General features: G+C 32.6%; 1 protein-coding gene across 1 annotated transcript; it reads right to left on the bottom strand.

Moving 5' to 3' along the window:
• Positions 1-1,799: 1,799 nt before the first annotated feature.
• On the bottom strand, positions 1,800-26,557 carry LOC148278738 (uncharacterized). Its single transcript, XM_088230918.1, has 10 exons — positions 26,472-26,557; positions 20,945-21,092; positions 19,627-19,783; positions 18,675-18,974; positions 17,594-17,701; positions 16,310-16,550; positions 13,310-13,544; positions 11,714-11,865; positions 10,558-10,752; positions 1,800-3,312 (listed from the first exon to the last, which is right to left on the bottom strand). Exons 2-10 carry the CDS (start codon positions 21,073-21,075, stop codon positions 2,471-2,473), a joined length of 2,361 nt encoding a protein of 786 aa, XP_088087044.1. The 5' UTR covers positions 21,076-21,092; positions 26,472-26,557; the 3' UTR covers positions 1,800-2,470.

Below are 26,557 nucleotides of genomic sequence, written 5' to 3'. Positions count from 1 at the left end.
AGAAGTTAAATCACCATTTCAATGATTGTAATATGCTTATATATTTTTCATTAATGGTAGACAAACTGTTTGGAGGAATACGGAAAATTAAGACAATGACTTTTTCAAACTGAACTGAACTGAAATTAAAATTTTATACACCACTTTCTTTTATATTATATATTGTCGACACGCCGGCAATCTTTGTTAAATGATTTTTATTTTTTAATGGTATTTTTTTATTTTTAATAAAGTTTACACAATTTTGTTTTAACAGAATATACTTAAATATTTTTTCAAAATAAAATAATGCGTTTATCCATTTTGTTATCAATATTTTTTTTTTTTAAATAAAAAAGTCTATCACCAAAAGGCGCATTGTTTAAATTATCTCCTTAATAACTTTTGAAATGTCACTTAACAGATATTGCCCGCGCAACGATGATGCATATAATTTTTTTTCCCTCAATGAACTTTGATTTTTTAAATAAACTGAAAACTGAGTAGGTACATAAAATGTTTCATGGAAAATCTGGAATTTGAATTCTCTAAATAATAATGCAGCTTAGCAATATTTACATATTTTGTAGCGGGCATAACATAAAAATCTCTCTAGAAAAGTACCACTAGGAAGTTTACCAAGCCCTGTAGATACCTCCCATATTTTCTCCTTAGAGATTTTTCATCCTCATTTAAATATGCATTGACAATGCAGCTGCTTCCAAGCTCTATGTTTTCTAAAAAAAACCCATCTATTGTAGTTAAAGATTGTTCAGTAAAATTTGTCCAGTAACTATTCGGAAAAGATTATTCTATGGGAGTGTAACTGTATTTATATTTCAGTGGGTGGATAGAATTAAGTTGAAGGTGGTTTGTAAAGTAATTAAATAGGCTGTAGTAAGCCTTATAGCCTAATAAGGTACATAATTTATATCAACTTATACTACATAACACAAGATCACTTTTTAAAATGATGATGAACAAGAATTACTTTTTTTTTTAATCCAAGCAAACATCAACCTACAGACGCGCCCTAAATCTTTTTATTTTTAATTTAAGAATAACCAGCTAAGTTTCTATTTAGAGACATGTCAGAAGGTGGGATAGGGGGCATATGGAAGGAGGTAATGAAAAATACACTACAACACCCAGACCAATTGAGAAAAAAAATCTTTCTTGGATTAAAAAAAGTAGTGACTGGGGTAGAAGGCTGCATTCGGGGAGACTGCACATACTACAAAAAATGGGAGGATACCCATTTTTGCTACATAAATGTTTATATTTTAATGTTAACATATAACATTAGTTTTTTATAGATCCCTATCAGATACTTCCATTAAATTGCTTTTAATTTCTACCCATTTATTTTATTTTACTGGATTTTGGGGAACGCTAAAATAATATGAACTAGCATTTTATATTTAAAAAAAACGTATTCCTACTAGTGCAAGTTAGTAAGAAGTTTCAATAAAATTTACAAAGAAAGAATACTGATATTTGAGTATTAATTATTTCAACTTGTTAACCACTTATAAACAAATATGTACTTACCAATGAAAAGTTTCACTATGATTTTTATGTTTATCCGTATGGTTTTTACACGACACAAGCGGGCATTTTGGTTTTGATTCTAAACATCAAGCTCATGCCACACCCGACTGGCTGATTAAAGAATGAATAAATACGCATTGGGCGTTTGGGCATGAGCCAAGTGTCATAATTTCTTAGGGTTCAGGGTGCGTCTATGTGTATTAATAGGTCGATGCATGCAAATAAATTAAAATGTATTCATAATTAAAATAACAATGGGGAAAAAAAGATTTTGTTAAAAAATATTTATCCAATTTTATTACATTTTCTATCATTTAAAATAACCAATAGCAAAAAAAAGGTATTCGCTTTATTGAAAGAAGATTTTAAATGAACACTAGTGTTTTAAATATTACTCATATTATAATCTTCCACATAATTATACATACACAATCATTATTGTAAATACGAAATTCATTTATGAATATTTATTTTATGAAAGCGGGATAGGTCCCGAAGGAAATTAATTTAAATTTAAATTACACTAAAACAACAGCTGTTTATACGTATTAATAAATAAGGTAATTTCTAAAAAAATAAACACATTTCTTTAGCTCTTTTACACGGTAATGACAGACCTATGAAACATTAAATTTTTATGCTATTTCTAAACAAATAGAATTTTACAACTAAAGATATTAATCTATTTACACAACTTAAGATAAATGTCTCGATTATCATTTTTTAAAAGGAAACACGACACATACATAATGTAAAATTTCATGGAAATAACTTCAACAAATCATTCATAAATAAGATATTTATATCATTCACGTATTGTATAATATAATGTACATCTGACTGAATAAATGAGAATCATTACACTACTGCCTGTAACACACAACAATGAATATTCATTAAACCAAAATGGTTAAGTGTTAATAATTCAATAGATGTTTCGTCAATCGGTTAATAGGTCGTCTTTTTGTGCAAAATTATTTAGCGGTTCTTGTTGTTGGTTCGGTTCAGAATCTGGCTGAGGGGAATCAAGTTGATGAGGCACCATTATAGCCTGGGGAATGTTTTCAACTTCTGCACTTGTAACTTCCTCTCGGGAGTCTTCAGTGACGCATTTGGATATTTCTGTAGGATATACTTCTGACGATTTCTCCAGAGAGTTGACGGTATCCTTAAGGAAATCCAGGGAGTCATCGTTATCATCGAATCCTTCCGGAGAAGAGGCTTCCACTGACTCGTTACTCAGCGGTTCTTCAATTTCTAAGGGATCGGGCATTTCTGTGGAAGAATTATTAACAATGTCGATGGGATTTTCGGGTTCTAGGCTTTCCGCTAATTCTAATTCTGCAGGTCCACTCGGTTCTTCCTCCAGAAGCCTATCGGAAGATGCAATGTCCTCTAGATTATTAGTTACACTTATCTCTATGGGGTCCTCTAGAGCGCTCTTATCTTCCAACGTCTCTAATGTCTCGTCTCCAGCTTGCGGAGAAAATTCTATGGGAGTCTCGAAAGTTATTTCGAGTTCTTTGGATATTGGCGGTGCCACAATTTCTATAGAATGGTCATCGGAGCTTATCTGCTTGAGCGCCTCAGTAGTCTCATCCGGGTCATCCAAATCCAGGGTCGGGTCGAGGGTTTCCACCTCCATGGGAGGCTCGTTAGAGTCCGGTCCCGGGCTGGCAGGAAGTGCGAGAGGCGAAGGACTGTCTAACGATATGATAGAGGAGACGGCCAAGTCCAAGCTCCGGTTTCTTTGTAAATTGCTGAATGTATCATTTGATGATTCTATAAACATACAAAAGAAAGCCATATTAACAGACATCGTCACATAACATAAACAACAAAGTAGGTGAAAGAAAAAAATATATACCTTTTAATTAAATTTTCATTACACATGCGGGGAAGTGGTTAGTGCAATATACTATTTATGTATATTTTTAAATTGTGAATTACGAAACTGAAAGTTTTCCCTTTTTTTATTTATAATAATTATCTTAAGATTATTCGGTGTGGTCTAACTGAAAGATAGCTTCTCAAGATAATAAAGTTTATTGCATAAAATATAATTAATGACTCTTTAAATATAATACATTCTCATAAATTAATTGATATTAAGTCTTCATTTCTTCATAAGGTTATTCAGCGTTACGGCACTACCGCTATCCTAGTACTACATAGTATGTACAGTTTTTAGACCTGAGAACACAAATAATAACAATGTGTGCTATAAAATAAACTTTGTTAAATCCTCAGTACTACTAAAACTACGCATTACATATTTGCAAATTTCCAGATTAACAAACAGAACGCAATAATTCATATTTAATCTTCACATAGAAACTTTTTATATAGTAAACTTACTCGTTAATTACACAATTTTTCAGAATATTGTTATTTTTTTTTTGCGATGAAAAAAAATAATAAAATTCTAAAAACAGCAAAATATTAAATTTGCTTGGTATCGTACTAATAATTTTATTCATGGCAAACAAAGTTTACAGAACACTAAAAAATATTGTACCCTGAAATTTCAGTCAGTTGATAAATATGCGTACACATAGATACAACCTCAGAGTAATAATTCGCTACCCGCTTAAAGAAACGCCCTTTCGCAACACTGAGCACCGCCACCGTCCGCTCCGATTCCTTCTAAAAATGAATGTCAAAAATTGATACATGCACCAAGCGAAATGCCACTAACATTACATTAAGACGGGTGGACAAAAGAAGTGGTGTCATATGTCAACTGTATACTATCAAAGAAAAATGGTCCTTGGAAAATAATGTTCGAAAAGCTATTCTCCAAATAAAGAAGCAAATAATATCCGTAATCTGCGAACTTACTTGAGGAGGAAAAAACAGCAACTGGGTTTGGAGATGTTAAAATAGAGTATACATTTTGTATGGAGTAATCAGCTGAAGTAAATGGCCAGTTTCTTTCCCCCGCTGGGAACGGGCTGGGTATATAGGATTATAGATATTTATATCTATTTTTTGAGGAAGATATAAACGGTGATGTTAATTTATAATAAATATAAATTTATAAATTTTAGTAAATATTAGTATATAACTACTTATCGAATTTTTATATCTGCCGGTTTTAAATATAAATTATTTTCCAAAAGTTAAAACTACTATAAAACATTATTATCAATAGTCAAATATAATGGTAAGCTAAGCATAATCGCTTATATGGACAATTCGCCCCTGACAGCCAGTTGTATTGATGTAAATTGTAACTAACTTTGTGATTGATAATCATAGAAGGGTTTTTGTCCATATGGGCGACTTCTATAAGCAGGGCCCCGATTACAATGGGAAGTTAACAGAGTTATCTTCGACTGTCTATAAAGAAAAACCGATATTTTAAAGTATCTTCGTCGGTAACCTATAATTGAACATGTTTAGAAGAAAAAATTGTATGCATATTCTGCTTTTCATACAGAAAACTTAATTTTACTTTATAGATAAATTTGAAGATAAATGTCCACTTCCCATTGTAATTGTGGACATTTATCTGGACTTCCCAGGTGGCGTATTAATACTCGTATTAGTAAGGATATAACCATAATAAATGCATATTCATAAACATAATACACATACATATAATAATACATAATTAGTTAAACAACTATAATGAACAAACGGCAAAATCCACAATACAATTTTTTATTACGTGCATAAAACTCAGTAAGTTAAAATTATGCGTAAACTTTAAATATGAAAAGGAGGTCAACAAAATTAAAAATTCCAAGAGTTTGAACTTATTAATGACTTTTTTCCTTTTTTTAAAATTTGCAATGGACACCCTTTAAATTGGACACAGAAAAAAAAGTGATAAAAAAAGAGGAAGTTAAAGTTTACTTTATTTTATGAATGTACTTAATGTGTTTTTAAGTAAAATATCAAGGGCATTTTTAAATGTTATCTCTCATGGAAAAACATACATCCTTCCAACATTTCAAAATGGTTTCAGATGAAATATTATGCGAAACTGTTATCTTAAATCAAGAATAAATAAGTTTTTAAACCATTCATGTCCAATACAGAGTATCTATACACAAATATATAAATGGATGGCCCTTGAATTTTATATATAATTATGTTCCTGAAAATGTGTACGAATATTGAATGTACAAAAGTACAATGTATAAAATTATATATACTTACGGCGATAAAACTCTTACAGCATTAAGTTCAAAATAACTTATATTATTCAAATGCTGTAAAAATCACTTAGAATTTTATCTTTATTTATGTATATCTATAAAGCATAATGTAATTCAAAACTTTTAAAAAAAACTGTTAATTAGATAAGTATGAATTGTTATAACATGAAACGCTTGAATTTTAATTTTGTACCAGTCATTTAAAAACCCCCTGGACGTATATAATAAATAACTTGTGTGGCTATGAAGTCACATAAGTCTTCATAAACTTATTAAAAAACAGTATGAATGAATATGTTCTAAATTTATTGCAACAGAGAGGGAAAACACTCAGTTGCAATAAATTTAGATTTAAATAACTCCACAGGGAGAAAATCCAGCCTGTTTACAAAAACTCGGATATACTCGAAGCATTGTTGAGTATGCGTATGTGTTAAATTTTTGTATTTAAATATGTAGATGTAATTTAAAATATCTAATTTTTTGCTTGACATTACAGCACCTTTTTGCAGAGGGATTTTTTAGCACAGTCTTTTAAGAGTTAAAATACTTAAGAGAATATTAAATATATTAAACTTTCATTTTCTTTCTCTATTTAATTTTATTATCTTGATGCAGAAATCACAATGTAATAAAAAGTTTAAAAAGAAAAATAATTATAATAACATATGAAACTAGAATGCACAAAAATCAAGGGCCATCTGTATTATTCACATTAGCAGATACCTTGTTGATAAATTATTATTACTAATTATTACATTTAATAAGACGCATCAGACCATAAGACGCACCCGAAAATTTGGTTGAATTTTCAGAGCAAAAATTAGGTAATTGGATGACCAGTTCTATAAAATTCCCAAGTTTAATTTTATTAATTTGAGTAAACAACAATGATCATCATTCTTTTTGTCCTCATTATTAATTACTAATAACATATCCTCGGAGACGGTAGGGGATATCTTTAGAAGGTCCCTTTCCACTCTGTCGGAATTATATGTACATACTATGGAAGCGCCCGTCCTTTCCCGAAACTGTTTAAAAAACTAGTGTCTTTCTTCAGCTTCGCACATTCGCTCTATCATTTTTTTACATGTGTACATAGTGAAAATTTTAGTATTTCTTTACAATTCAAGACAATACAACTTTAAAAGCTTTTATTGTATTCTTTACTGCAGTTTAGTAAATTTGTGATCAATCAAGAACGCACGGTTGGTATACGAGTTGTCTTTCCAAAACCCGCTATCTCCCCATGGCCGCCATAGGTTTTGGAAACAAACGACTCATATGACAGTGAAAGAATACTATATTAGTTCAAGGTTGAAATCACAGCCATCTAGGGTTGCCAACTCTATCGACCGAAAATCCAGGATCATCATTCCCTTTCACCACCTAATGATGCACAGGGCACTGCATTGGTACACCAATGGCAGTGTATCTTGATCATTTTTGTTACATGAAGGTAAGATGATCAGTCTTACGCTTCAGGTACCAGTCCAGGGACTATGAAATGAGGCAGTCAAAGCAAAATTAGACTAACCCACATGATGGCCAATATTGAGTTAACTACGGGAGTGTGTCTAAAACTTGTGTTTCTTCGATTCAAAAACGGACTAAACTTAGTTCCAACAATATTCTTTAGATGGTCGTGTTGTTTTTGTTTTTGCATTTAAATATTTAAGAATATTCTCTATGCAAAAGTGGACCATGATGGTTAGTCCATTATCGCTTTATGGAATCTATATCTTTAGTCCATTTTTAGTTTATGGCAGAAATGAATGCAATAAAGTTTGTGTCATCAGTCAATTTGTGTATTGCATTTAATAAATATGAGATGGAGGGACATAATAAAACACAAGAAAATTTAATAGAAGGTATGTACTCATATTTTCCTACTAAAATTATTTAAAACATGTTAATTATTTACATTATGTTTGACTGTTGTGTGCTAATTTTGAGGTTATGTATATTAAATTAGTGTTCTATTTATTTTTTGTTTAAAGAGTGGCTTGAATCTGATTCCGAAGAATGTACATCTGGTTCCAAAACCTTCCCGAAGATGTGAATAATCTAAATTCTATTTTATCAGTCTGACGAAGAAAGGATTGTAGAAGAAAACAAAGAAAACCTTTCGCAAAATGAAAGTTAGTTTGTTAAATAGTTGAATCTTACTTTTTGGATAGATACGTGTTTACTATATATTAATTTTATTTATATTTATTCTTTAAGGCCAATGTTTTGTACCTGAAAACAGCGACACTGTACAGGAACAGGGCCAACCTATAAAAAAATCGGAAAAAAGCGAACGAGAATAAAGACAAATGGCAAAAGAAATGTGCTAAAAAAAAGAGCCAGCTTAGAAGAATATGTTGCAAAAAAAGGAAAACTCATAGTATCTAAAAAAAATTATTCAATGCGCCATTAGATGCGGATAGGGAATGGTGATGGTAACATAGTAAATAGAAAGGTCTCACTTGATAGATCCAAAAAATACAGTGGTTGAGGTATACAAAAACCGAACCATTTAAAATATATTTCGAATACTCAAACAACATTGAAGTGATTTTCTCCATAATAGATTTTAAAAAAAGATTGCCAGTCTCAACCACTACTCTAGATGCATTGTCTCCACAAGGAAATACTATCACAGCGAAGAAGAATTTAATTTCCTTGCTTGAGTTCGTACTGCCAATTTTACACCATTTTTATAACAATTTGAAGACCAGTAAAATTCAATCAGATTTAATTGACGTTCCTGATTCCTGATTCTAAATATGTTATCTATACACCTTGATTTTAATTTCATTTTCCTTCTATCCTAATAAAAAAATGGACTAAACTTAACAAAGCAAAATAACACTTGAACAGAATAGTGGGCCAAGCTACCAAAAAAGAGGTTTTTACTAATTTTTTGTCCCAAAACGGATCTACATTAAAAATAACTTATCTTTTTTACCCGGAATCTTTGTTTACAATTAGTATTTGTTGCATAATTTACGTAACACATAGAGATTAAATTTGATAATTTCTAAAATGCGTCATTACTCAAATCTATGGTGGATGGGGATAGTCCACTTTTGCTTTGACTGCCTCAAATATGCTAGTGTAAAAACACCTTTCAAATAAATATTTCAGGTCAATTAAGACGGGAATAGAACCCAAGACCTCTTGCGTGGTAGGCAGACGCGCTAACTAACTACGCGCTTATCAGTTTGGCTACAATAACGTAGCACCATGGGTGTAAATATAAAGTGCGAATTTCTCATTTTTGAAGTTTAAATGCAAAACAATCGCATCTCTCACAAGCAATGTAAAAGGGAAGGAAGTTTTAATTAAAACATTAACGTGAAGTGAAATCTTCAAACGTCCATAATATCTCTAAACTACACTATTTGTACATATTACGGTTTTACACTCGAGGTGTGACATTATAAAATTCTTTACAAGTATATTGAAATAAGAGCACATTTGTATTTATGATTTTACGTTAATTTTATTGAGCAATTATGATATTTTGACATAAGTTAATTTACTACGTTGAAAATAAATAAATGCAAAACTTTCTTTCTTTCTGCCACTCGCCTAAACAATGTTCTTTTTTATTTACCCTATGTCTAGCCCATTTGTTTAGCTCAGTATAACTTCACAAATTTCTGGCAAAAACAGTAATCATCATACAGTAATCGATTCTGGAAGATTTTAGCTGCATTCTGGGAGTCAGGAAATGAAACAAATTGATGGCATTGTTCCGGCAGAATTCCGGAGTTCCGGTAAGGTTGACAACCCTCTATCCCCCTCTGGATCCCGCTCCAGAAAAAAATAAAAAGTACATAACACAAACAACTACCACTACACACCTTGGAAACGTTAACAGAATCGGCCTAAAACACCGGCCACTGCATGTTTATATTACCCTTCTGATAAAAGAATATGGTGAGTAAATTTTTTACGAACAAAATAAGTGTACATCAATTTAAAATTTATTTCCTTCAAAGTACTCTCCTTGGGTAGCGATGCACTTATCCCAACACTGATTCCATGATTGGAAGCATTTCTGGAAGGCTTTTTTCGTAAGGAACTTCAGCTGCTCCGTCGTGGCCCTCTAATTGTTCAGAATGGTGTCAAAATGTTTTCTTTTTAGCGCGGTCTTTATTTTCGGGAAGAGCCATAAGTCGTATATTGCTCAACCGGGATAGTAAGGCGAATATGTGGACAGACAGGAACTTTTTTTTTGTCCAAAAACTCGCGGATCAGAATAAGGTTTTGCAACAAATTTCACACTCACTCGTCTCATTTGAAAATTATCAGTCAAAATGGTTTTCAAAGGTCCATTACGAGATGTTTAGTTCTTTGGTAACCTCTCGAATAGTCAATCACCTGTTTGAACAAATCATTTTTGTCGCTTTTTGCATGTTTTTGTCTGATTTTGAGATCAAAGAATATCCCGACCAGTGCTCGTCTTTAACCAACTGATTTCAGCTTTTAAATCGCTAGTACCACTTGTAAACAGCCTTTAGTCACCACATTATCGTCATACACTAGTTTTAACATTTCCTGAGCTTTTTGGCCCTTTTTTGGAACTTAAAAAAAAACTTAAGGTCAACACGTTCAAAATCCATAGTGACATCAAGTCGTGGTAATCATGATCTCACTCTTCCGGCTCTGGAAGCCTATTGACAAGTAAAAACTTATTCAAACTTGACACTGACTATCTCAACGGATCAGGCCATCGGACTTATTACCTCAAACAGATATTAGCGTCAGCAGTTGCTGCTATAAAAATTAATGCACCATATTTTTTTATCACACCTTGAATGTGAAGGAGAAATAACATATGCTCAAGAGAGGGTGCATCTCCAGGTACCTGCAGTGTCCGGGGGGCGCGGAGCCTTCCTGCGCAGGGGCAGGTCGTCATCGCTGTCACTGGTCAGGTCCACGGTGGTGGGGGGTGCGGGGCGCGGGGACGGTTGGTCGGGGAAGCCATCGCGGCTGCCGCAGCCCCGCTTCATGCCTGGCAGCCCCGTACTTGACTCGCTCCCGTCACTCAGCGGAATTATGTCTGAACAGTTGGAAAGTTTTTTAGTGATTGACAAGCACTGAAAAAACAGTTTGGATTATTTTCTATTAGAAGAACACCACAAACAAAAGAGCCCATCGCAGATGAAGCGAACCAATTGCCAAAATGATCAAACTTTTGTCTTCAAAGTTTTAACCCTACGAGCTTTTTGCCTTATTTTTTTTACTTAACTGTTTTAATGTTTTGTATGCAAAAAAAAAACAGGGAAAAGAGGTTTTTAGATTATACTGATTACAGAAATTAATTTACTTCACCTTTAAAATTGCAGTTAGTTCACTTCATCTGCAATGGGCTCAAATAGTGTACATATTGGACATACCTAATTGCATGTATATTGGTATAAAGTTCTTTTAACACAGTATAAATTATTGTTACTTTAAGAATTCCGAATGGAATAAGTTAAGTTTAAGTTGTGAATAAAAGAAGGGTTTTTCGCAAGGGCTCGTTACGTCAATAAATACAAAGCAACAAAATGATCATATAATCAATAGATCCCTAACACCAAGACAACTTAAACAAATACAAGCTAATACCACTTTCAGACAAAGGTATTTTGAGTATTATGCAATTGAAATCTATAACCTACTTCCACAGTCCACAAAAAAATGGATAGTGGAGATGGGGAAAAGTAAAATGGATTGTCTCATTCGCTCAAATCAATATTGAATCACCTGCTCCACAAACATATAGTTTATGTTATGTTTTTATTGTGCGTTTTATAATCTAAATAATACAGGTTTACGGAAATTAAATATAAACATAAATACGTAGTGTTTAAAACTGTCTTAACATTTTGTAATTTCTCTCTGTAAATTAAGTCTATTTTGTATATTTTCACATGTAATTTTTTATTAAAAGCATCTTGTTAAGTATCACATTATTCTTGTTATTTATTATTGTTTATAATATGAAAAAAGTGAAAAAATGAAATGATTGTACATACCCATATCATCCTGGATGACTTCAATATCATTAAATACTTTTTCTGGAATAATTTCTGTTTTTGTATGTGCACTCCACGAGCCGTCCTTGTGAAGTTGAATCTCGGAGCAATCACTAGCGAGACGAGGAGAGTTTAGAACCTCTTGGAAATACCTAGGAATTGTTTCGACTATAAGTAAAAATATTGCTTAAGGTGATTCTAAATGAAAATAATAAAGTAATTATTTATAGATGGCGCTTTTATATTTTTTTATGGAAAAATGACATTTTATGTTTATTTTCAATGGAAATTTTACAAAACTTGGTTTGAGGAAACTTTACACTATATTGATTGTAACAAATACCATAACAATATAATTTAGGTCTTTTTCACAAAATGGTGTACAAAACAAAAAATAAGATAAATAATTATTTACATTCTTATCACCTTAACCTTCAAAAATGGTGTTCTTATAAGAAAATGAGCGGAAAGAGCTAGGGAAGAATGGTACTTCCGGGTTATGATTTCAAAATTTAAAATATGTCATAGATTCATGCATGTAAATTCGATTTTTAGATAATATTTATTTTTAAACTGTAACGGAAAACATTTTTACTGTATGCACTATGGGAATTCTCTTGCAATGTAAAAAATTCACATAAAAACGTAGAGAAATACCATACAGAGGTAATGTGAGTGCTGCCAAAACAGGAAAAAAAATATATTCAAATAAGTTATCACATTATAATCTTAAGTGTACTACCCGGCCGCAGTTCCTTGCCGACCGTGTGGCGATTAACATTCAAACAGAAATATTAACAAATTTATCTCTATGACACAGTAAATAACATAGTAGGCAGTCAATAATAGTTTATTGAATAATCCCTTTTCTACATGCTTCAGTATGGCGATGACCCCCCCCGAAAGCGACAAATGCTGGTCTTTATTGGGGAGGCAGAACCTCGCATACACATACTGAAGTCCTTATGTAAAAAATATATTGAAGGGCCCCAGGAAGGGCCGCTACGTTTTCATATCAACAACAAAAATTATGAAAGGAAAATGAGTTTTTTTTAAATGTTATAATGAAATATATTATTAACGGGAACCGTCAATAATCTTGAAATAAAACAAGTAGTCATGAAGATAGATATCATAAAATAAATTTTAAAAAATATTTATCGTTATAGAATCCCAGAAAAATAGTCTGTTAATTTGAGATATAATATGAATGTATTTTTTCATTTAAAAAAATGTAAATTGCGTGAGAGAAATATATTTCACAAAGGAAAATAGCATCAAGTTTTTTAGACTTCAGTTTACCAGAATAGTTAATCAGATAAGAATAAACTATTTTACAACAACATAATAGTCGCAGTGATATCAGGATCATATTTAGCACTGACCCCCATTATTATGAATAGTCTCAGACCAGTCTAGCGATGTCAAATCGACGAAGCCTGGTTGCTGATAAAATGATAAAGAATTGGTCAAAGCTAAAAATATGAGTTTTATAAGTTAATAGCTCGGTCCTTAAAATCATCTATCAACGGTCGACCTACATATAACACATTTTTTTTAAAGGATAGAAAATCTTTAAAGTAAATAAATAGTTACCCGTCGACTACCAGACTATCGTACAGTGCGGGCTTGTCACACACGGGACACAGCCACGTGGGTTTCCTCTCATTCATGAGCAGGAAGAGGGAAGCATCGAAGCACTGCAAGTGCAGGCAGGTCACAGGTCGACACGGACACACCATCCTCATTTTGCCCAGTGGACACACCAGGGATACTCTCAAGGATGTAGTGGCAATCTCGCAATCCAAATCTTCTCGAAGTTTTTCCTTGACTGGAACATCACTTTTATTTTACAATGGAGCCATCGTTACTGTTTTGTCACGCTTAAGAAAAAAAACTCAATCAACACATAACCTAACTTATGAGACAGAGGCATTTAGAGTTTTTTGAAAGTTAGAAAAATTTGCTTAAAACAACTGAATTTTTTTATTATTTTAAATAAAGTTACATAATACACAATGTTTTTTTAAAGAGCAACTTGAGTTCTAATTATATACCTACCCAATATTTCGATTTCCAGATCATTTTCTAAAATCGTAAATAACTTATGCTGGTATAATGGAAATAGAGTTGTGGTAGAGTGGGATTTGAACCTCGGACCTTCGGTCTGCGAGTCCACAATACTACAACGGGACCACAACATGATTCAAGATGGTGAATTTTTTTTTGAGAGAAATGAATAATGTCTTTTGATGTGCCATTGACGCGATCACTCTTAGAAAATGGTACAATAAAAATTGTACAAAATTCATTTATAGTTGTATGTTTATAAATTTGTATAAACCACTTTAGTTTAGAGTTATACTTCGACCGGTTTCGAGGTTACTACCTCATTGTCAGGAATTAAACTTTTTTATTTATTATTGAATTAAAGTTTAACTTGAACTCTAAATTAAAGTGGTTTATACAAATTTATAAACATATAATTGTAAAATGTCATATCACAAAGTGAAAAATGTTTTTGATAACAATAATTAATTTATAGTATTTGATAATTAAAAAATTTTTTCAACCTATGCACTAGGGGATTGTAAATACATGTATGTCATAAATCATCATCATCATTCCCTTTCCAAACCTAATGGTACATAGGCCGCTGAATCGGTACACTGACAATAATTTTAGTTAAATGACAGTAAGATGAGTCTTACGCTTCAGGAGCCAGTCCAGGGACTGTGAAATATTACAGGGTAAAAATATGTTTTTAAATAAATAATTCTTGTCAACCATGTCAGGAATCGAATCCAAGACAAATTTTAAATCACAAACATATACATACTAAGTGAATTTTTGAAAATCACACAAATAATGACACTTAGGCCCGGTTGTTTGATCGTTAGTAATAGTAAAAAATCCGTAGTAATAGTAAAAAATTTACAAAATGGGTTGTTTCATCCATAGTAACTAACGGTGGATAGTAAAAGTCTTTAACCATTAGTTACCCGCCAATGTTGGCGAGTAAAACGTTTTACTATGGTAGAATAATCAAGATGGCGTCATTTTTTGACGTTTACCGGTTGTCGTTATTTGCTCACGTCTCTCAGTATTGCTTTTATTTACGAATACGGAATGGATTACGCTTATTATGATCAATATAAATCGGAGGGTTCTAAATTTTGTACTTATTGTCAATAAAACAAAAACATTTTGAAAACAATTTGGTAGTATTATTCCACCAAACCTCGGACGGACAATCTTGTGTCAGTCAAATCTTGTCTTCTTTTTAAAAATAATTCGGTTAAAGTTTTAAAACATGTTTTGGATATTTTTATAAATTATAAATAATGGCATGAACAAAGAATATTATTTATTGTTTCAGCATTTACTTTGTGGAAAGACATTTTGAATTTATTTAAAATAAAACACTTTGTAAATTTACCACACAAGAGTTTATTACATTAAATACACGACTAGTTTCAGGTAATCAGTATTACCCATCCTCAGGTGTAAATATAAACCTGAGGATGGGTAATACTGATTACCCGAAACTAGTCGTGTATTTAATGTAATAAACTCTTGTGTGGTAAATTTACAAAGTGTTTTATTTTAAATAAATGAACAAAGAACATATAAATATTATATTATATTCCTACATTATAATATTCCAGAGCTTAAATTTGCTATCTTGTTGGATTGACAGTATTTTAGTTGTCATTTATTTTTTCTTATATTTCTTGCTTTCAAATAAGATATTATAATATTGTTATTTCAACTCGGATTTTATTTTATTTTATTAAATTGTGTTTAAAAAAAAAAATTATAAGATTCTGTTTCCCGATGTTATTTTGTTGCGTTTACTCAATACCCATGCCATATTGTCACGTGGTTTAATTTGTTCGGTGTTTTGACGTTTTCAAAGTCACATTCCACAGTGTAACCATTTGTAAAAAAATAATAAAGAACAATATTCAATTTTTGAGCTTTGTAATCGAAAAACCAGTGGTTACATTTTACTATAGTCAAAATGCGGGTGAAACAACGCACTGATAGTAGAACGATAGTAAAACCAAAATCGTTGGTAAATTAAACTATGGTAAAACTCTACTTTTACTAACGATCAAACAACCGGGCCTTAATAAACTAATTGGTTTTAATCAACCTTTACTAATACTGTAATTAAGTTTGTATTTTAAATCAATATTTCATATTCATGTTGTAAAAGATGGTCTGTGTTCGAGCGGATCAAGAAAACAGTTGTGTGTTTGTATTAAAACCATAACCCTGGATGAGTATTTTCGACTCAATGGCTGCTCTCAGGTACAATCCTGAAAAAGGAAATTGAGGGGAGAAAAGTCCGCTTCGTAGTGTTGCGGTTAGCGCATTCCCCTATCATGCTTGAGGTCTCGGGTTTGACTCCTGGGAAGGCGCAAGACATTTACTTTTATAGGTGGGTTTCATTGTCCTTGGACCGGCACCTGAAACGTAAGACTGATCACCTTGCAGAGCAGAACAATGCAAAGCTCCTAAGCACCATCATGTGCAGATAAGGGTTCGATGAATCGTAGTCGTCCAATAGAGGGGCTTTTCTATACTTACTGAGCGAGCGAGTGAAGTCGGGATTCTTGGTGCCTTTATTCTTGAGGCGATTGAGCAACAAGGTGGGCGTTAGGCGCCGCACTAAAGAGACACATACGGCATAGCGGCATATAAAGTCCGTGCCCCAGTAGATCACAATTGTGTTAGCCACTGTTGGACTTAACTTCAGTAACGCCGTTATATTCACAGGACCCGGAGGCCGCTTTGGTTCCACTCCACACTTGTTTGTCGGAATCGGCATCTGAAATTTTTAATACTGAATTATAGGTAAGCAGCCTACGCTAGTATGAGTACCTATATCTAATACGCAATTTATGTATTTATTTAATTAAATGTACTTTCTTTAAATCACCCGAGTGGTTTTTAAATTGGTCGACTGAAGGGGAACGGACAACCATATTTCACAAGTAATTTAAGTCGGGAACCATTTTGCTTTTAAAAGTTAAAATTTTTCAAGAGGTTGAGGAGGAATCGGGGACGATAGAGCTTTCAATGATGATGGGATGTGACGGGTTGTAGTCTCTTAGTAGTGGTCTCAGAATCAGGTCTCTGAGGTCCGAAACACTCTACAGCAACTTGCTTCCCATTTTCTGGCACTTTTATTTATGACTAATAGAAAATAGTCCACAATTTAAATATTTGAATAAATCTTAAGAATGCAAATATTTATCTTTAAACAAAAACAATAAAACCACTAAATTACGTTATATAAGGGATTGGCAAAGAAAAAATGTAAATAAAGGGAAAATGTAAATGGAAGGTACTGAAAAAAAAAATTTCGGCAAATATTTTTTATTAAAAAACTTATGGAGCAATGTTTGAACCACTCAAGAAGAACCTGTTTGAAGACTCTTGAGCTGTCAGTTTTCAGTGGGTTTACTGACCAACAAGTTGGTATAATGACTAGAGACTAACTTCAGATTCATGGGCTGTCAAAAACACGAAAATGGCGGAAATAAATGTACACCAAACACAATAAACTGCCATTAAAATCACGACTAAAATTACAAAGTTCTCCAACAAAAAAAGTTGATATAATGATAGAGACAAACTTCAGACTCTTGAGCTGTCAATTTTCAGTGCGGATTGCAAATTTCTCCGACGTTAGTTGTGGGAAAAAAAAATCATGAAACTAGGTTTTAAATGTACTAAAAAAGTCCAAATTCCACAAATCGCTGGAAAACGCTAATTGCGGGGACGTAATTTCGGGGTTTCACTGTAATTACAAATAAGAATTTACTCTGAAATTATTAGTAGAAGCTGAAATAAATTAATGTGATTTACCGGCAATGGGCAGAGTTTATTGTTGATCTTGACGGAACAGTTCGGAGGGAAGCAGTCATCTTGTTCGCAGGAAGTTTCAACCAAACAAAATCGCAATTGTACTTGCACCTGAAATGCAGATGTTTTAAATTACAAATAAAAGCAAACTAAACATATATTTACTTACAGTTTATTACACATTTTTTAAACTTTTATACGATGATTGTAATATACATTTGTAGTCAGAGGATAGATCACCATTCCATTCTACCTCTTAGGTCTTATGACATTTTATTTGACCATGGGCATCCTTGAAAGTGTTATATTTTAACCATTTTCTTTATGACTACTGCAATTGTATTAGCATTTTTCGAGACAAATCTAAATACATATACGTATAACACATCGGCATCGCTTTAAAGGGTGAAAAAAACATAAAACTAAATAAATAAAACATGGTTATAAGAAGAGTTATTTTTAACTCATTCACCGGGGTGCTTACATACGTCTGTGAGCACCTATGACAGCACTACTACGCAGTCCTCGCAGCATATGTGAGTAATTTATTGTCAAAAAGGTTTGTAGCTAAAGTATTCATCTAATATAGAGTCATATATTCAAGGTTGATAAGAAAAATGAGTGTTTAAACTAATATATACAATACGTAAAATAAATAAAGCACATATGTAATTTTTTAACGCGGGGAAAATGTTTATTTAAGGCTATTCACGATTTTTTTTTTTAGTTATGACTATTTTATCGGATAAGCAATATGCAGAGGTTATGGCGCCATACTTAATTGACACACATAATTTGTTCCTCTACATTCAAACATGAACGCCGATTAGTTTTAGGCTTCTCCATAGATCTATATCCGCATTGTAAATCTTTGTAATAAAATAAGTTACTATTGTAAATTTTGTGCCATTCTTGTTACAAAAAAGGTTTATTTATTTTTTACAGGACATTGACTCCCATGTTTATACATTTAAGATTTATATAAATTATTGATAGCTTCAAGATTAGATTTCTGACCGTTTTTCTTGTTGAGTTTTCTGATCCAAAATGGGCATTAGAGTATAGCTAGTATGTTCTCACTTACGGAATTGAGCTCTGGCGAGTTCATGATGGTCTGCGCCTGCTGCGGGGTGAGGTGGAAGTAGAAGGTGTTCTCTTGCATACGCGTGTGGAACATGGGCACCAGGGTGCTGGGCCGCATGACCTCGGCCGACTCCTGGTAGAAGGGCAGGCGGCGGAAACGCACATCCGGGTGCACCGGATAGCCCCCGCCGGCCTTGAGCGCCTCCAGCATGTAGTGAGGGGGCGCCGCGGATGCCGGGGGCACCGCGGGGCCCGCCTCGCTCTGGTACCAGTGCGTGATGGGGCGGAAATGGCTGCTCTTCTGCAAGAGAAGGTGCACTTCTTTACCGACAAATTAAATGGAGCTATCAAATCTGTGGGTTTGATTCGTGTTTGCAATATGGTTATAAGGAAGAATGACAATATAAGGCAATGACAATAAAGGCCCTCCATATAATTTTCCAAACTCGCAGTGAAAGTAGTAGAGTTAAATTAAATTTAAATCGCAATATACGAAATTAAAAGAATAAAAAGTTTAAAAACAGTAACTCGTTTATTGTCAAAAAAACATTGCTTTTTTGTACGAGTGAAACTAAGACGAAAACAGTTAATCACAATATTACAAGAGAGTAATTTTTCAACCATTTTGTGACATGAACTGTTTGACAATAGGGAAATTTGAGGATCTTTCTCTCGAACGCTGCAATGGTTCCCTCAATATTATTTTTTATAATATTTTCATAGACACTGGATTCAGCTCTTAAGATTAAAACCATTAGTTTAAAATTTAATTTGCACATTAGAATGCAAAGTATATCTTTAAAACAAATTTTAAAATACATATATATTTACCTACATAATATATAGGCTTCCCACACATACGGGAGTTCCGAAATCACAATAATTAAAAATATTTTTTTTCAAAAATATTATCACTGTAATTTAGGCTCTTGAAATTACGGAAAAACAATTACCTGTAATTGGGGCTGCGGAGCTACTAGTGGCTGCGGGGGAACACGCGGCAAGGTGGGCAGGGTGCTGCTGGTGTAGTTGATAACCGACACGGGGGCTACGGGGACCACCGGGGCCACGGCAACCGTCCGGGGGGCTGAACTCACTTTCTTTGCAGTTCTTCAAATTAGGAAAAGAGATATTTTTTTACAATATTATTAATATTTAAAGCATAAACTTCGTGGTGGAACATTTTATTAAATAATTGTATCTCACCACTTTACTTATTTTTGTCTGCCGGTTTCGAGACGTACCCGTCTCTTCATTAGAACACCAATCAAACTAACACGCAAATCTCACTATATACATTTACCATAGAAGTAGCATAGAGAATATTATACAATTATTTAGTGACATTTAATATTTTGTATTCTCCTTGTCCTTATCTGCTTCTATATGCAGAAGGTACAGCATTGTTATACTGCACTATTAAGGCTAAAGGCCATATCTGTTGAATTGTACATTTTACAGGGGATTATAATTTTGTGCTTTGCGGATCAGATTTTGAAAAAAAAATATTTTTTTTTACAAGAGTATATCTCATATTTGAGAAGCAGAAATTACTTGATGTCTTATGAAATATGTGGGGCTATTACAAAAAAAAGAAAACGCAAAACATTTTTTTTTTCAGTTATGACTTTTAGGCTTAGCAGGGCAGTATGCCATGAGAAAATTTAGGCTACCTGGGGTGGTCTTCTAAATCTTCTCTACCCCCCAGAGAGGGATTAATATTAATTTGAAGAATTTTATTTTTTTAAAGTGACGAGAGTTTGCTTCACATAATGGCCAAACTGATGATTAAACGTCAAATGGTGTATAAAACTGCTGCAAAAACATAAATAAAACTAATACGGTTTGGTCAATTCAACCTAATTAAGTGTTTTGGGAAATGCTTAAGGTCGCAATAATGTTCTAAATGAAAATCATCATGTTTGATTTTATGTGTTCATATTTTTTGACGTTTAATCATCAGTGTGGCCATTATGAGAAGCAAAGTCTCGTCACTTTTAAAAATTGAATTCTTCAAATTAATCACTCTCTAGGGGGTAGAGAAGATCCAGAATACCACCCCTGAAATTAAATTTAAAAAATATTTTCTTCAAACCCTCAAACTCTTATCCAAAATGCAGCGTAACTTGATCATCTACTACAGAAAGGTGAGTCCAGTGACAATGAAATATTTCAGTGAAAACCACTTAATAAACATATATTTCAAATTGACCCTTACAGGAATCTAACCCAAGACTTCAAGTGTCGTAAGCGAACGAAGTTTATACTAACTTAGTAACGGTTTTCTTGAGTTTCAACCTCTTCTCCAGGTGTTCTAAGTCAGGTAGTTCTTCGTTGGAGCTGGTCTCCTGCGAACCGGAGGCAATACTTGCCAAGCGAGCAGATGACCGAGTCTTCACCATGTCGGGATATAGAAGGCCTAAAAATGTACAATGTCAATGAGGAAGATCAGTGGTTTTTCTTTTTTTTTTTTAAATTGTTCATTAATTATTAAACTAAGCGGATTTCTTTTTAAATTTTTAATTTCAGCGCTATGATTATTTGATGTTTTGTATCTCTAAAATTATTCCGCATGTAACGTCTCAAGTTCTCTTCCGCTTCTTCTCGGTCAGTTCTGCTGAGTGGTCCGTTTACAATACAGTAAACCGGAAATCTTTCATAACTCTCTTATCATTGGTTGATTAATATGAACTAGTGACGTCATCCAAAATAATTTGTTTTTATTTTTAAAAAATATATGTAAAAAAATTGCCTTACAATTAAATGCTCTAATTTTTACCGTGCGTAAGAAAACATTTTTATATGCAATTTCCCGTAGAGCTGAACTTCCTCATTAGGTGTGTAGATTTTCACGCTCAACATCAGAACGATTTAATGCCACACAGGTTGATTTACGCTATAATATAATTTGTAATGGTCAGTAACTCGGTCCTTTTATTCATGATACTGACCACTGTCAAAAGAAGAAAAGCTTCATACTTCGGTCACTCATTTCGCATTGAGAGAGGTATGCTCTTCTACAACTTATTGTGGAAGGAAATAAAGAGGGCAGGCAGTGTATGGGACGTAAAAGAGAATCGTGGCTCAAAAATGATAGACTGTGATTCAATGTGCCGGATGCAGCAGCGCTAATTAGACTGGCCTAGGATCTTAGTTCAGAATTATGGTCGCCAACCTCCAGTAGGAGTAGCAAAGAAGATAATATAATTGTCGTAATTGAAATAGTTAATAACCTTGAAATAAGCTGTGTTGATTGCATGATAATGAAATTAATCTTTTGGTGACTTATATGAAGGGAGTCGAAAAAGTAATCTGTCAAAATTATGATGATAATAATCAAAATTATGATGATAATAATCTAAATTCATGATAGTAAACACCATAATGTCAATGGATTTTGGTAATTAGATTATACAAGCAAACAAATATATTTTGTTACTGTAGTCAAAAGGAAGAATTACAATATCCGAAAGTACCTAAATTTTGCTATTTGGAACACTACACCCATAATTAATAAATTACAACAGTGCTACTAAAAGTGAACTGACATTTATTGATAAATACATAATATTTCAAATATCTGCCTTCTAATAACATACAAAATGATAAATCAAACCGCTCATACACGCGTTTGTGTAATATTCATGTAAAAAAGTGAATTGAACAGGAATGTTGCGTCTCATAAAATGAAATAATACGGACCAAAATGGACATCAAGTCGTAGGAATAATAGGCATAATCCCTCAGTCTACACACGTGCGTTTCCAGAAATTCTCCAGCAACCAGTGGACCATATGGTGACGGTATCGACCTACAGTCTACAAAAGGTTCTCTTCGGACATCTATCTCCCTTTTTTAACTATGGAGTTGATACAGTGCTTTATTTATTTAGTTTTTTATTGCTTACTTCTTGGCATGAACACTTGACACACTTACTACTATGCTCCATTTTTTGTAAATTTATTGATATCATTCTAACTTTGCTGGAATTCCACTCATCCATGCACTTTGTAGCTGCTCGATGATTGGTTATCTAGCTTTAATATATCAACTTTAAAATACCTAAATTTTGTAAATGGGGTCTAGAATTCCAATCGTCTATGCGCTTAGTAGCTGCAAGACGTGTTGTAATCTTACTCCTTTTATTATTCATATTTTTTTTTTTTTTTAGTATCATTAATACACTAAATTTATTTGTTAATTTTTAAAATGTGTAAATGGGGGCTAAATTTCTAACTGTCTATGTGTAAATGGGGGCTAAATTTCTAACTGTCTATGCGCTCTGTAGCTGCAAGACGTCCTGTAATCTAGCTCCCATCTGTTATAATTTTTGATTAATTTTAATTGAAAACGAGGAACTAGAATCCCAGCCGTCCATGAGCTCTGTAGCTGCAAGACGTACTGGGATATTTATTAATTGTACAGCGCCCTTGAGGTGGTTTTCACAAAAATGGCGCTATATAAATTATCCAACTATATATATATATCCAAAATAAGCCAGGCATATAATTTGCCAAACTGAAAGTTAAAATAAAATCGCAGTTTATGAAATTAAAATTGAAAAATAAAGTTACGTAACAAAAAAAAGTTTTTTAGTATGAGCAAAACCAATAGGAAGACCCTAGGTTTTTCAAATGGTTTTCGGGTATGTAGAGGGAGTTTTTTCATTGATTTTATTAGCCCGGGTGCTCTGTGCAGTAATTCATCAATGTAATTGGGCCTCCTAGCCTGTTATGGTGCAAATAAAATAATTTAATCTATATATTAAATAAAGCATTTTTTCAACGGAATTAAAATGTTAATAATAAATTTTTAAAGTTCAAAGTTTCAATTTTCCTTTTTGAGAACAGTGGCAATTCATGTAATAGTGCCATTTTTTTTCAAGCGAAATTTCATGTAAAAAATGTATCTTCTCTGCCTACCCCTACATAAAATGGTGTATACATGGTGTGACTTTATGCCTTGGTAAAAACATTGTTTAAACATAAAACATTCCACCATTTTTTATTCAAAGGCCCTCGAAAAAACAAAATCAATGTTCACACTTTCATATTGATAGTATTTGTAGAGTGACCATGATACACATTTATAAGGAAATAGTTTTTTTTTTTTAACATTTTTTATTTCAATAATAATTCAATTACAAAAAATAACAATACTAAAATCGTACTGAATTTCATTAATTCAATCCATCAATAAATGCGTATAACTGACATTATTCTATAACAATCAAAAAATCTAATTACTGTGAAAAAATATATCAAAATTATGTACGAGATGGGAAATGATAAAATTAAAAACAAAATGTTCGTAATAAAACAAAAAATAAAAACTCAGTAAAAAAAAAGCGAGTTCCAAAAGCAGGTTTTCAGCATGCGTCTCTCGAGGCATGATATATTTGTATGTTTTCTTATATTATATTTAAATGTGAGCATGTTATATATTTTAGGTATATTGTAGTCTAAAAATTTTTTCCCGTATTTATTTATGAATTTAACATATTTACTATTAATTATTTTGTTACAGAATAACCAATATAACATAATAATAAATAACACAAAGGAAACTATTTAAAAATAAGATTTTTCTCAAAAACTTTTGTTTCTAAGGCAGCCAGTTTAAACTTTAAGCAACTTTTCTTAGATGTATAAATAATTATTAGTATTACAGAAAAAATCGCTGCTATCAAGTATCCATACTTCTGAATACAGTTTGAAGTATTATAAAATTTATACTGCCAGTCGCTGACATCGAAATACTATTCATCATTTTTATACCCCTATTCGCACTCGATGGTGCATAGGGCACTACATTGGAACACCAAATGCAACGTACCTCAAGTATCTGTTACATAAAGGTAAAGTGATCTGGTTTATGTTTTAGGTATCAGTCCAGGAACAGTGAAATATCAGTGTTAAACCACGTTTAAAATAAAAAAATTCCATCAACTCTGCCAGGAATCAAACCCGGGACTTCAAGCTAACTACTAAACTACAAGCCCGACTTATCCGCATTCGATTTCTTTTTTCAGGATTTTTACCTGAGAGTTGTCATCGAGTTGAAAACACTCATCCAGGGTTCTGGTTCTATTTCTCACACAGAATCGTGTTCTTCATCCGCCTGGACACAGAAAGTAATATTAATAGTATTTAATATGAAAAATCAAAAGTTGACCACATATTTGATTATCATTGGCAACTGGATTGGATCAAAACTAGACAACAGAGAGAATATCACACCCTCTCACTTCTGTTCTGTCCTTTATAGTCCTAACGAAATATTTTAACGCTCATCAGTTCGTGGTTTATTTATTTGTTTTTATTCTTAAAGCACTCTCTTAATTCTTATCCGCAATTCCTCCTCCTCACTCCTTATATAACTCATATAGTGTCCATGCGGATCAACTATGGAATCATCTCCCATCCATTTTCATAGATGTTTCTGCAGTAGCGCAGTCAAAATCACGCCGAAAGAAACATTTCCTTTCATTCATTTTTTCATCCTTAACCTGTCCTCTTTTCCTTTCTCTTCACTCTATTTTCAGTAAGGACTGGTATCGATATTAATTTATATACACACATTGCTAGTTCAATTCTTTAATATTTTTTTTCCAGTAAGTATATGTTTTACAGCTAAAATGACTGAAATAAGGCATCCTATTTTATTGGATGGTTGGAAAATAATACCATTTGGCAATAAGCCCGCCAAGGTACAAATGTGAAAACACAAAAATTTTAAAAATACTATTATAGAAAAACCAGTATCACGATGCATATTAATAGTATATCTCCCGATTAGATTTAATATTTAAAAGATATTCACTTATGATATTGATTTAAAAAATATAAATTAAATTGCACCACAATAGGCTAAGAGAAAACTCACATTAATCATTGTGATCTCACCGGGAATCGAACCCGGAATTTTCCGTGTGAGAGGCAAGATCCTTACTTATCTCGAAACAGGCGTCGCCGCTGCTTTAATAATTTGTCGATTTAAGTAATAAAATCATTCTCATTGAATGAGGAGAGCAACTGAATATGAATACACATACTAGGAATAAAATAATAGCAATGTCAACAAAATAAAACTAATGAAATAAATATTTTGGCATGCACTGAGGATTTTAAATACACTGACATTAAAAAAAAATAAAGCAAAATAATCTTATAGATAATAAAACATAAGAATATTGTCGTTGTTTTATTTTTATTTTTGTTTCCGTTGATTATTGCTGGTATGATTATTAAAAATATTATAAAGGTTCGAAAAGTGGTCACCCTAATTATTGGGTGACGAATTAGCTTTTGGATCTGTTTACTTTTACTATGAGTATACGAAGAAAAGTACCAATGTTTTAAGGAATGTTCGATACACATTAGGTTAGAAAGATAACTATGAAAACATTATCATAATATACAATAAATAATTGATTCCCCAAATTAGAAAAACGTAAAACTGTCATGCGCATGCTGATGTTAACGTCTTCCCTTGAATGCAAAAATCACAGGTAATCACAAAAAATACAATCAATGCACTTGTAATTACTAGAATTATTTATATCAAATAACGATTCTTCTTCGAAACAAATTAATAATTTAAAAGAATTCACTATTAATATATAAACACAGATGTGATAAATTCAAATACTTCGCAAAATAACAATCACATAAACCTTCGCGCCGTAAACGTCTTGTCGATATATTTAAACACGTCTTGATACAATCGCGGCAACAAATTATGCAATTTTTGTACTTGTTTTAATATAATATGGTTGTCAATACATAAATAAAGTTACCTGTAAATAATAAAATCTACAGCTTCAAAATATACAAAATCGGCACACACAATCAGCCATTGCAGTTTTCCGGTTACAATGTTGCT

This window comes from Micrasema longulum, unplaced genomic scaffold (assembly GCF_059751315.1).
Source record: "Micrasema longulum isolate JH-2025_06_02 unplaced genomic scaffold, ASM5975131v1 h1tg000831l, whole genome shotgun sequence".
In the NCBI taxonomy this organism is placed as follows: Eukaryota; Metazoa; Arthropoda; class Insecta; order Trichoptera; family Brachycentridae; genus Micrasema; species Micrasema longulum.
Note: the sequence above shows the minus strand (reverse complement) of the source record. Positions and strands in the feature narration are given on the sequence as shown.

Coding starts and splice junctions, on each gene's coding strand:
- LOC148278738 (XM_088230918.1), bottom strand. CDS start 21,075: ATGGTGAAGACTCGGTCATCTGCTCGCTTGGCAAGTATTGCCTCCGGT. Junction 17,702..18,674: donor ACTCGCCAGAGCTCAATTCC/GTAAGTGAGAAC, acceptor TCTGCATTTCAG/GTGCAAGTACAATTGCGATT. Junction 3,313..10,557: donor GCGCCCCCCGGACACTGCAG/GTACCTGGAGAT, acceptor GTATGTTTATAG/AATCATCAAATGATACATTC.